The 13,444-nt window shown below is 38.5% G+C and overlaps 2 protein-coding genes across 6 annotated transcripts in view; one reads left to right on the top strand and one right to left on the bottom strand.

Annotated features, from left to right (window-relative positions):
* Positions 1-1,416, top strand: part of SLC25A15 (solute carrier family 25 member 15) — a 35,297-nt gene extending 33,881 nt beyond the window's left edge. For all 3 annotated transcript variants that reach the window (XR_003791714.1, XR_003791712.1, XR_003791713.1), the window contains one exon: positions 936-1,416. The gene's annotated coding sequence lies outside the window, so the exon portion shown is untranslated. The remainder of the gene's footprint in view (positions 1-935) is intronic.
* The window catches only part of LOC114888131 (phosphatidylinositol 3,4,5-trisphosphate 3-phosphatase TPTE2-like), a 77,681-nt gene that overhangs the window by 1,240 nt on the left and 62,997 nt on the right, over positions 1-13,444 (bottom strand). For all 3 annotated transcript variants that reach the window (XM_029210053.1, XM_029210054.1, XM_029210055.1), the window contains 2 exons: positions 5,867-5,962; positions 4,525-4,595 (listed from right to left, as the gene is read on the bottom strand). In XM_029210053.1, the coding sequence (XP_029065886.1) occupies positions 4,525-4,595; positions 5,867-5,962 (167 nt within the window). The remainder of the gene's footprint in view (positions 1-4,524; positions 4,596-5,866; positions 5,963-13,444) is intronic.

Raw genomic sequence — 13,444 nt, 5'->3', positions numbered from 1 at the left:
TTAGCTTTCAAAGACCAGCTCTCCCACTTTCTCTCTTAAGACACAAAAATATCATGACCTTCAGTAACAACGTGTCACTGATCCTTTTAATATTGCCTTTTATGGAATTAATAAATTAAATTTCTATATGTGATAAATCAGACTAGATGTGTATTAAAACCCAGTAATAACAAGTGTCTTTTAAATGATGAAGTTGGCATTTTGGGTAAATTAAGTCTCATAATAAAAACAGCTTTACCAAGGAGTATGGAAATTCACACGTTAAATCTTCAGAAACTATAAAAGTGAGGAGAAAAGTGATTTAGCAGGTTGCTTCTCTAATATGAACATGGTGTTTTAAAGGAAAAAACTGTGCCCTTTAGCAAGAACCACTTTTGAGAAGTAGTACCAAATGAAGTTCCACCTAGACGTCTGTCTGTATACATCCAGGGAAAAAATTGGTAAAAATGTTCCATCAAATCCAAAGTTCACTCTATCAATATCCACTAAATGTGTGTGCATTGTAGATGTTTAGGCTAGGTTTTTATTTACCGTCACCTTAGTGGACTTGAGGTGGGATTAGATGCAGTCTACATTTGAAGAAAAGGCTAGGATTGTATGTCATGGGAACTGTCAGTTCATGGCACATACAATCATAACCACTTCTTCAAAACTCTTTATGATTTTTTTGAATATTATCTTTCCTTTTGTATTGAATGGTATGGTGATACCAATCTCAAATTTTCACCACAGAATAGACGATGTGGAGAACTTCTAGATTTAGGAATGAGTTTCAGATATGATAGAGGTTCTTTGGAATACTTGTCAAATCACTCACTTTTTAAAAATAGATTATCCGATTTAGTTATAAGAAAATCAGTTTTAAATGGGAGACCATTAATTTTTTGAAAGCTGTCTTCACTGATACTTACTGTGTCTTATAACTTCTGCCCTAGATGTAAGTGTGTCAACTACATTTTAAACTAGCTGAAGCCTCCCTGGATGACACCTTCCTGTGGCATAGAATTTGGTGTTGGTCAGTCATCAGTAAATCAACACATACTGAGGACCTACCATATTCAAGGTACTGAACAAACATGGGAGGGATTTGTTGCCACACTCAAGATCTGCTTATAGTATGTTTTATAACGCAGTCCTATGGCATGGACCTTGAGGATAATGCAACAGTGGGTCTCAAGAATAGCTATATTTTTACAATCAGAGAAGAAAAGGAATCCAAATCGGAAAAGAAGTAAAACTGTCACTATTTGCACATGACATGATACTATACATTGAGAATCCTAAAGATGCTACCAGAAAACTACTAGAGCTAATCAATGAATTTGGTAAAGTAGCAGGATACAAAATTAATGCACAGCAATGTCTTGATTGCTATACACTAATGATGAAAAATCTGAAAGAGAAATTAAGGAAACACTCCCATTCACCACTACAACAAAAAGAATAAAATACCTAGGGATAAACCTACCTAAGGAGACAAAGACCTGTATGCAGAAAAATATAAGACACTGATGAAAGAAATTAAAGAGGATACCAACAGATGGAGAGATACACCATGTTCTTGGATTGGAAGAGTCAATATTGTGAAAATGACTATACTACCCAAAGCAATCTACAGATTCAATGCAATCCCTATCAAACTACCACTGGCATTTTTCACAAAACTAGAGCAAAAAATGTCACAGTTTGTATGGAAACACAAAAGACCCCGAAGAGCCAAAGCAATCTTGAGAAAGAAAAACGGAGCTGGAAGAATCAGGCTCCCTGACTTCAGACTATACTACAAAGCTACAGTAATCAAGATAGTATAGTACTGGCACAAAAACAGAAAGATAGATCAATGGAACAGGATAGAAAGCCCAGAGATAAACCCATGCACATATGGTCACCTAATCTTTGCTAAAGGAGGCAAGAATATACAATGGAGAAAAGACAGCCTCTTCAATAAGTGGTGCTGGGAAAACTGGACAGCCACATGTAAAAGAATGAAATTAGAACACTTCCTAACACCATACACAAAAATAAACTCAAAATGGATTTAAGACCTAAATGTAAGGCCAGACACTATAAGACTCTTAGAGGAAAACATACACAGAACACTATGACATAAATCACAGCAAGATCCTTTTTGACCCACCTCCTAGAGAAAGGGAAATAAAAACAAAAATAAACAAATGAAACGTAATGAAACTTAAAAGCCTTTGCACAGCAAAGGAAACCATAAACAAGATGAAAAGACAACCCTCAGAATGGGAGAAAATATTTGCAGACAAAGCAACTGACAAAGGATTAATCTCCAAAATATACAAGCTCAATATGAAAAATGAAGCTCAATATCAAAAAAACAACCCAATCCAAAAATGGGCAGAAAGGCTAAAAAGACATTTCTCCAAAGAAGATATACAGATTGCCAACAAACACATGAAAGGATGCTCAACATCATTAATCATTAGAGAAATGCAAATCAAAACCACAATGAGGTATCACCTCACACCAGTCAGAACGACCATCATCAGAAACTCTACAAACAATAAATGCTGGAGAGGGTGTGGAGAAAAGGGAACCTTTTTGCACTGTTGGTGGGAATGTAAATTGATACAGCCACTATGGAGAACAGTATGGAGGTTCCTTAAAAAACTAAAAATAGAACTACCATATGACCCAGCAATCCGACTAGTGGCATATACCCAGAGAAAACCATAATTCAACAAGAGTCATGTACCACAATGTTCACTGCAGCACTATTTACAATAGCCAGGACATGGAAGCAACCTCAGTGTCCATCGACAGATGAATGGATAAAGAAGATGTGGCACATATATACAATGGAATATCACTCACCCATAAAAAGAAATGAAATTGAGTTATTTGTAGTGAGGTGGATGGACCTAGAGTCTATCATACAGAGTGAAGTAACTCAGAAAAACAAATACCATATGCTAACACATATATATGGAATCTAAGAAGAAAAAAAAGGTCATGAAGAACCTAGGGGCAAGATGGGAATAAAGACACAGACCTACTAGAGAATGGACTTGAGGATATGGGGAGGGAGAAGGGTAAGTTGTGACAAAGTGAGAGAGTGGCATGGACATATATACACTACCACATGTAAAATAGCTAGTGGGAAGCAGCCACATAGCACAGGGAGATTAGCTCAGTACTTTGTGACCACCTAGAGGGTGGGATACAGAGGGAGACACAAGAGGGAAGAGATATGGGAACATATGTATAAGTGATTCACTTTTTTATAAAGCAGAAACTAACACCATTGTAAAGCAATTATACTCTAGTAAAGATGTTAAAAAAAACAACAAAAAGATGTGGCACATATATACAATGGAATATTAGCCATAAAAAGAAAATCGAGTCATTTGTAGTGAGGTGATTGGACCTAGAGTCTATAGTACAGAGTGAAGTAAGTCAGAAAGAGAAAAACAAATACTGTATGCTATTGCATATCTATGGAATCTAAAAAAAAAAAAATGGTACTGATGAACCTAGTGGCAGGGCATGAATAAAGACGCAGATGTAGAGAATGGACTTGAGGACCTGGGGGTGGCAGGGGGAAAGCTGGGAAGAAGTGAGAGTAGGATTGACATATATACACTACCAAATGTAAAACAGATAGCTAGTGGGAAGCAGCCACAGCACAGGGAGATCAGCTCAGTGCTTTGCAACAACTTAGAGGGGCGGGATAGGGAGGGTGGGAGGGAGGCTCAAGAGGGAGGGAATATGGGGACACATGTATGCATATGGCTGATTCACTTTGTTGTACAACAGAAACTAACACAGCATTGTGACGCAATTATACTCCAATAAAGATGTATTTAAAAAAATGTGGCACATATATACAATGGAATATTACTCAGCCATAAAAAGAAGTGAAACTGGGTTATTTGTAGTGAGGTGGATGGACCTAGAGTCTGTCATACAGAGTGAAGTAAGTCAGAAAAACAAATACTGTGTGCTAACACATATATATGGAATTAAAAAAAAAATCGTTCTGATGAACCTAGGGCCAGGGCAGGAATAAAGACACAACATAGAGAATGGACTTGAGGACACGGGGAGGGGGAAGGGTAAGCTGGGACGAAGTGAGAGAGTGGCATGGACATATATACACTACCAAATATAAAATAGCTAGCTAGTGGGAAGCAGCCGCATAGCACAGGGAGATCAGCTCAGTGCTTTGTGTCCACCTAGAGGGGTGGGATAGGGAGGGTGGGAGGGAGATGCAAGAGGGAGGAGGTATGGGGATATATGTATACATATAGCTGATTCACTTTGTTATACAGCAGAAACACAACATTGTAAAACAATTATACTCCAATAAAGATGTTAAAAATAGCCATATTTTTTAAATAACCAAATCACAATAAGGAAAGCAATGAAGAACGGTGACTCAAGGATTTTTTGGTTTCTATAAATTGGGCTTACGGCAATTAGCAAAAGACTTGTCATTACCTCTTACATAGACATTCGAGACTAAGCTGTTTCTACTAGATTATACCATAGCGATACCTGTTATTTTGTATAAAAGATGTATGGAACCAAAAGAAAAATGGACAGTCGTCATAGTATTTAGGAAGATCCTAAAAAGACACGGTTAAACAAAAAAAATTAGTTCTTCATATCCATTTTACTGTGAAAAATAATCTTTCCAAAGGGATTAAAATTCCCTTATTCATCTGTACGTTCATCAGATAACTGTAGCTGTTGAATATGCAGCACTTACCGTCAATATTATACTCGAGACACCAAGACAGAGACTTTGAGAGATTGCTGTTCCTTTCTCTCGCCATTTCTAGCAAAATTTTCAAGGAAATGTATTTTCTCTGTGATATTTATAAATTTAGACACTGGTCTTCTAATCTGGTTTGGATAGTGCTAAACAGAATCTACTAAGGACCTGTGTCTGTTTCTGCCCCAATAACATCATCCGTTCCTACAAGGAGCAGCTACATTGGATAATTAACCATGATTGGTGATGATAGAAATACCTAAGATTTCTGAAAGTGCTTTCATCTCATGACCCTTGACAATCACAAAGGCCAGAAATCACCAACATCCCCTTGGCTAGCACCCCTACACCAGTGCTTCTGCTTAGAGACCACTGATGAAGAGAATTCAGACTGGCTCCGTTATTCAAGGGGAGCTATCCCAGCCACTTGCTTCAACACATGTACCATTTCAAACTTAGTAAATTCTCCGCCAACAGGGAGCAAGCATGGGATGCAGGCGGGCACAGGAAGTAAGCTTTACATTGAGCAAACACAGTTACATGTGGGCAGTTCTGGTTGATGATTTAATAGGAAAATGAAACTACTGGGGCTTAGAAATTTGCTATATACAGAATAATCAGACATACATTTGATAACTGGTCAGCATAAATTATACTGTAATGACAATGGCAGATATTATTTTTCATAAATATTGGATTAAATATGCTATTTTAAATGAATTTATACGTCAATTGAGAGGAAAGCAAAATCTCCCTCACCTTCACGTATTTTATAAGTTATGGGGGGCAATGTGTTTTAAAGATACCCAAACTACGATCACTGCTATGTAGTTTATACCTTTTTTAACATCAGGGTTTTTGTATTTTTTTATCTGAAAATTAATACATGTAAATTGTATACAATTTAGAAAACAAATGAGCAAAAATATAATTACATATTTTCTTTTTAAAAAAAAAAATTCGGTATAGAAATCTGACTTGTTTTGTCTCCCCATACCTGACTAGGGGTTGACATCTCCTATCATCTCCCTTGTTGGGAATTGTAGCAAAGGAAATCCCAAACCAGAATCATTCAGAAGACTAGACAAGATTAGCAGCATAAACGGTTTCTTGATTACTCACCGAAGAAGAGAGGAATTTCACTTTCACCTCATCATACAGAGGTGGACAGTTGGATAGATTAATTATTACTCTGTCTGTTTCAGCATCATGAACTATCTGTGGATGAACACATGGAATTCAGAATTATAAACCTAACTGAGACAGCAGTGAAGTTCATGTTCACTTATTGAGGCTTCTTCTATTTAATCAAGTACTCTTGGTCTCATAAACCAATGACTACATGTATAAATGTTAATATTTATTTCTATAAAGTTGCAATACTGTTGTTAACATTTTTAACAGGCCATCGTGGTTGAGGGTTATGGTGGAACACTTGAAAAGCAAAGTATTCAATTTTCTATTAGACTTTAACCAAGCAAACAGTAGTGTTGAATGTGTGTCAGCTAATTTTCATATGTTGGGAATACATAAGAAGCTCAATTTTATAGTTAGTATGCATATTTAAAAAGCAGTGCCTAGTTGCTCACATTTTATCAAAAATGTGTTTGCTGATGGGATCATAGGCCTTGTCTGTAGCAGACTGCTGGATGGAGTGACCAAAGGTAGGCCAAGTTTCTGGAATGAACGACTTTGAAGCTATACTGATTATTTGTTACGGGTACACCCTTGTATGATAATGACACCCACAGTGAGAAAGGTCTATGCTAGGCCCTGTGAAAAAATACAAAAGCAAGTGAAGACTCCGTTGATGCTTCAGGGAGTAAAACACATCAGGAACAATAGCAGAATAGCATAGACCTACGTGTTAAGCTGTATGATGAAGACTACGGGTGCCGTTGTGTGCTTCAGGGAGGCCAACAGGAGGTGTAGAAAGAGAAAGTGTCACTGAGGAGGTAGAAACTGAGATGGACATGGAAGGATTTGTATAAATTAAGAGGAGCACTGAGGCAGGGTCAAGATGGTGGAGTAGGAAGATGCTCCCACGGACACTCCAAAACTATAACTACGTGTGCAACAGCTCTCTCTCAGAATGACCTGAAGACCAGCAGAACAGCTCTCCTACAACTAAGGATATAAAGAAAAAAGCACATTGAGACAGGTAGGAGGGCAGAGATGTGGTCTCATCAGGACCCATACCCCCAACATGGCTACCCACAAACGGGAGGGAACCTCACAAACATGGAGGTTCTCCCTAAGGAGAGAGGGGTTCGAGCCCCACGTCAGGCACCCCAGCCCTAGGGACCTGCACCAAGAAGATGAGCCCCCATAACAACATCTGGTTTTGAAAACCAGCAGGGCTTGTATCCAGGAGAGCTGTAGGAAACCAAGACCCTGCTCTTAAAGGGCACACACACAAATTCACTCACTTTGAGTCCCAGGACAGAGGCAGTACTTTGCAAAGTGCCCAGGCCATATGTGAAGTACATTCATTAACTTTAGGGTGTGCCTCTGGGGAGCAAAGTGCTGGCGGGCATCATTTAAAAAATTCTCCTTCTACCTAGGCTGGCCCAGCACTGGCAGGCGCCATTTCAAAACATTTGCCATCTACCTTGCTAACACCACTCACCCCAACCCCAGCATTCCCCTGCAGACCTGCCCTGCCCAAAGCAGCTCCTCCCAGCTGCCACCCCTCCTGCCATATCCAGTGGGAGTCCTTGGCTGGTTATAGTCCCCCTCCTCCCAGGGTGGGAGCCCAAAGAAGCTCCCACCCTGGGGGCCAGCCCCACTCACAATTGTACCTGCAACTGTTGTGGTTGGGCCCCACAGCCAGCCACACCGGGGCCAGCCTTGCCCACCAGTGAATGCACGGCAGCTGTGGCCAGGCCACACAGGCAGCTGGCTTGGGGGCCAGCCCCTTCCACTAGTGTGACTGCAGCATCTGTGGCACCGTACAACAGGAGGGGCACACGCAGCCCACATAGAAAACATCCCTGGCTCTGGTGACTAGCAGGGATTACTCTTCTGGGCCCCACAGGAAACCTCCTACATAAGGCCACTTCTTCAAAACCAGAAGATGTAGCTCATCTACCTAATACACAGAAACAAATGAGGAGACAGGAATATGCTCCAAATGAAAGAACAAGACAAAACTTCAGGATAAGAACCAATGAAATGGACATAAGTAATCAACCTGATAAAGTGTTCATAGTAATACCCAGAAAGATAGATACTCACCAAACTTGGAAGAAGAATGAACACAGTGAGAACTTCAACAAAGAGATACAAAAAAGAACCAACCAGAGCTGAAGAATACAATAACTGAAAGGAACAATACAGTAGATGGAATCAAGAGCATATCAGGTGCAAAAGAAGGGAAAAACAACTAGTTATGCACAAGGGAACCCATATAAGACTATCAGCTGATTTTTCAGCAGAAACTTTACAGGCCGTAAGCGAGCAGCACAGTATATTCAAAGTACCGACAGGGAAAAGCTTATAACCAAGAATACTCTATCTGGCAGGGTTATGGTTCAGAATTGAAGGAGCAATAAAGTTTCCCTGACAAGCAGAATCTTCAGGAGTTCACCACTGAACCAGTCGTACAAGGAATGTTAAAAGGACTTCTTTAAGAAAAAAAGAAAAGGCCATTACTAGAAATCAGAAAACATGTAAAAGGAAAAATCTCCCTGGTAAAAGCAAACGTATAGTAAAGGCAGTGGATCAATCACTTACAAAGGTTATAAGGTTTAAAGACAAAAGTTGTAAAATCAACTATAACTGCAATAATTAGTGGGTATACAAAATCAAAAGATGTAAAATGTATCAAAAACATAAAACATGGAGTGGGGGTAGTAAAAATGTCGTGTTTTTAGAACGATTTGAACTTAAGTAATCAACTTAAAATAGACTGCTATACACATAGGCTGCTATACACGAACCTCAAATTAACCACAAACCAAAAACCTAATATTGAGAAAAATTAGAAAAAGGAATTCAAACATAATGCTAAAGAAAGTCATCAAATTCCAAAGGAAGAGAGCAAGAGAAGAAGGAACATAGAAGAACTGTAAAAACAACCAGAAAATAATTAACAAAATGGTATTTAGTACAACCTATCAATAATCACTTTAAATGTAAATTCTTCAGTCAAAAGACATAGGGTGACTGATGGATTAAAAAAAAAAAACAAGACCCATCTATATGCTGCCTATAAGAGATTCACTTCTGATCTAAAGACACACACAGACTGAAAGTGAAGGGATACGAAAATATATTCCATGCAAATAGAAACAAAAATTTGGGGTACCAATACTTATACGAAATAGACTTTAAAAACAAAGGCTGTAGGACAGCTACATGTAAAAGAACATTCTCTAACACCATGTACAAAAACTCAAAATGGATTAAAGACCTAAATGTAAGACTGGATACTATAAAACTCCTAGAGGAAAACATAGGCAGAACACTCTTTGATGTAAATTATAGCAATAATTCTTTGGATCTGTCTCCTAAATCAAAGGAAATAAAAGCAAAAATAAATAAATGGGACCTAATTAAGCATATAAGCTTTTGCATAGCAATGGAAACCAATGACAAAATGAAGAGACAACCTACTGAATGGGGAAAAATATTTGTAAATGATATGACTGATAAGGGGTTAATATCCAAAATATATAAGCAGCTCCTACAACTCAACATTAAAAAAAAAAAAAAAAAAAAGGCAATTAAATGGGCAGAAGACCTGAATAGAGATTTTTCCAGAGAGGACGTGCAGATGGCCAACAGGCACATGAAAAGATGCTCAACATTGTTAATCATCAGATAAATGCAAATTAAAACCACAATGAGATATCACCTCAAACCTGTCAGAATGGCCATCATCAAAAAGAAGACAAGCCTCTTCAATAAGTGGTGCTGGGAAACCTGGACAGCTACATATAAAAGAATGAAATTAGAACACTACCTAACACCATACACAAAAATAAACTCCAAATGGATTAAAGACTTAAATGTAAGACCAGACACTATAAACTCTTAGAGGAAAACATAGGAAAACACTCTTTGACATAAACCACAGCAAGATCTTTTTTGACCCACCTCTTAGAGTAACAGAAATAAAAACAAAAATAAACAAATGGGACTTAATTAAACTTAAAAGCTTTTGCACAGCAAAGGAAACCATAAACAAGATGAAAAGACAACCCTCAGAATGGGAGAAAATATTTGCAAATGAAACAATGGACAAAGCATTAATCTCCAGAATATACAAACAGCTCAAGAAGTTCAATATCAAAAAAAATCCAGTTAAAAAATGGGCAGAAGACCTAAATAGACATTTCACAAGAAAGGCATACAGATGGCCAAAAGGCACATGAAAAGATGCTCAACATCGCTAATCATTAGAGAGATGCAAATCAGAACTACAATGAGGTCACCTCATGCCAGTCAGAATGGCCATTATCAAAAAATCTAGAAACAGTAAATGCTGGAAAGGGTGTGGTGAAAAAGGAACCCTCATGCGCTGTTGGTGGGAATGTAAATTGATACAACCACTATGGAAAACAGTATGGAGGTTCCTTAAAAAACTAAACTAAAAACTAAAAATAGAACTACCATATGACCCAGCAATCCCACTACTGGGCATATACCCTGAGAAAACCATAATTCAAAAAGAGACATGGGGCTTCCCTGGTGGCACAGTGGTTAAGAATCTGCCTGCCAGTGCAGAGGACACAGGTTCGAGCCCTGGTCTGGGAAGATCCCACATGCCGTGGAGCAGCTAAGCCCGTGTGCCACAACTACTGAGCCCGCAAGCCACAACTACTGATCCCACGTGCCACAACTACTGATCCCACGTGCCACAACTACTGAAGCCCACGTGCCTAGAGCCTGTGTTCTGCAACAAGAGAAGCCACCACAATGAGAAGCCCGTGCACCGCAACAAAGAGTAGCCCCCACTTGCTGCAACTAGAGAAAAGCCATGCACAGCAACGAAGACCCAATGCAGCCAAAAATAAATAAATGTATACAAAACAAAAAAAGGCTCTAACAATTGACCAAGGAAAAAAAAGCATTACATAATGATAAAGGGTTCAATCCAACAAGAGTATATAACACTTGTAGATATTTATGCACTCAACAGAGACATACCTAAATAGGTAAAGCTAATATTAACAGACATAAAAGAGAAACTGACAGTAATACAATAATAGTATGGACTTTAATATCCCACTTACAGCAATGGAAAGATCATCCAGGCAGAAAGTCAATAAAGAAACTGGCTTTAAATGACACGTTAGACCAAATGAACTTAATAGATTATAAAAAACATTCTACGCCCAAACAGCAGAATATATATTCTTTTTAAGTGTACATGGAACACTCTTCAGGATAGATCACATGTTAGGCCACAAAACAAGTCTCAGTAAAGATTAAAATCATACCAAGCATCTTTTCTGACCACAACAGTACCAAACTTGAAATTGGCTATAAGAAGAAAACTAGAAAAAAAACACACACACAAACACGTGGAGACTAAACAACATGCTACTAAACAATCCAATGGGTCACTGAAGAAATCAGAGAAAATTTTAAAAATACCTTAAGACAAATGAAAATGGAAACACAACATTCCAAAATCTCTGGGACACAGCAAAAGGAGTTCTAAAAAGCAAGTTCATAGCAATACAGACCAAACTCAAGAAACAAGTAAAATCTCAATCTAACCTTAACCCTAAAGGAAGTAGAAAAAGAACAAAGTCCAAAGTTAGTAGAATGGAAAAAATCATGAAGATCAGAACAGAAACAGAGATTTTTTAAAAATAGAAAAGATAATTAAACTAAGAACTGGTTCTTTGAAAAGATAAACAAAACTGACAAACCTTTATCCAGACTCATCAAGAAAAAAAAAGGGAGAGGGCCCAAATAAAATCAGAAATGAAAGAGAAGTTACAACTGATACCATAGAAATACAAAGGATCATATGAAACTACAGCAACAAATTAGAAAACCTAGGAGAAACAGATAAACTCCTAGAAACACACAATCTTCCAAAACAATCAAGAAGAAATAGAAAATCCAAATAGGTAGATTTCTAATAATGATATTGAGTCAGTAATCAAAAAACTCCTAATAAAGTCCAGGACCAGACAGGTTCACGGGTGAATTCTACCAAACATTTAAAGGAGAGTAAATATCTATCCTTTATCAAAATATTCCAGACTTGGGGCTTCCCTGGTGGTGCAGTGGTTGAGAGTCTGCCTGCCAATGCAGGGGACACGGGTTCGTGCCCCAGTCCGGGAAGATCCCACAGGCCGCGGAGCGGCTGGGCCCGTGAGCCATGGCCGCTGAGCCTGCACATCCGGAGCAGCGGGAGAGGCTGCAGCAGTGAGAGGCCCGCGTACCGCAAAAAAAAAAAAAAAAAAAATTCCAGACTCATTCCATGAGGCCAGCATTACCCTGATACCAAAACCAGACAAAGACACTGCAAAAAAAGAAAATTACAGGCCAATATCCTGGATGAACATAGATGCAAAAATCTTCAGTGAAACATTAACCAAATTCAACAATACATTAAGAGAATCATACACCAGACCAAGTGGGATTTATTTTGGGGATGCAAAGATGGTTCAACATCTGCACATGACATTAATACGATACACCACGTTAACAAAGGGTAAAGATCATGATCATCTCCATAGACGCAGAAAAGCATCTGACAAAGTTTAACACCCATTTATAAAAAAAAAACAAAACAAAAAACTCCCAGCAAAGTGGGTATAGAGGGAACGTACCTCAATAAGATAAAAAGACCGTATGTAGGGCTTCCCTGGTGGCGCAGTGGTTGAGAGTCCGCCTGCCAATGCAGGGGACACGGGTTCGTGCCCCGGTCCGGGAAGATCCCACATGCCGCGGAGCGGCTAGGCCCATGAGCCATGGCCGCTGAGCCTGCGCGTCCGGAGCCTGTGCTCCGCAACGGGAGAGGCCACAGCAGTGAGAGGCCCGCATACCGCAAAAAAAAAAAAAAAGACCATATGTAATAAATCCACAGCTAATATCATACTCAGTGTTGAAAAGTTGAAAGCTTTTCCTTAAGATAGGGAACAAGACAAGGATGCCCACTCTTGCTTTTATTGAACCAAGTATTAGAAGTCCTAGCCCCAGCAATTAGACAGTAAAAAGAAATAACACACATCTAAATTGGAAAGGAAGAAGTAAAACTCACTATTTGCTGATGGCATAGTACTATATATAGGAAATGCTAAAGACTCCACCAAAAAACTATTCAGATAAATGAATTCAGTGAAGCTGCAGGATACAAAAGTAATGTCTAGAAATCTGTTGCATTTCAATACACTAATAATGAACTATCAGAAATACAAATTAAGAAACTTCCATTTAAAATTGCATCTAAAAGAATAAAATAATTAGGAATACGTTTAACCAAGGAAGTGAAAGACCTGAACTCTGAAAACTATAAGACATCGATGAAAGACGTAAATGTGACACAATTAAATGGAAAGGTATACTGTGCTTATGGATTGGAAGAATTCATATTGTTAAAATGTCTATGCTACTACCCAAAGCAATATACAAATTCAATGTAATCCCTATTAAAATACCAATAGCATTTTTCACAGAACTAGAATCCTAAAATTTGTGTGGAACCACAAAAGACCCCAAATAGCCAAAGTAATC

Source organism: Monodon monoceros, unplaced genomic scaffold, assembly GCF_005190385.1.
Source record: "Monodon monoceros isolate NGI ecotype Baffin Bay Population unplaced genomic scaffold, NGI_Narwhal_1 Super_Scaffold_8, whole genome shotgun sequence".
NCBI classification, from domain to species: Eukaryota; Metazoa; Chordata; class Mammalia; order Artiodactyla; family Monodontidae; genus Monodon; species Monodon monoceros.
Note: the sequence above shows the minus strand (reverse complement) of the source record. Positions and strands in the feature narration are given on the sequence as shown.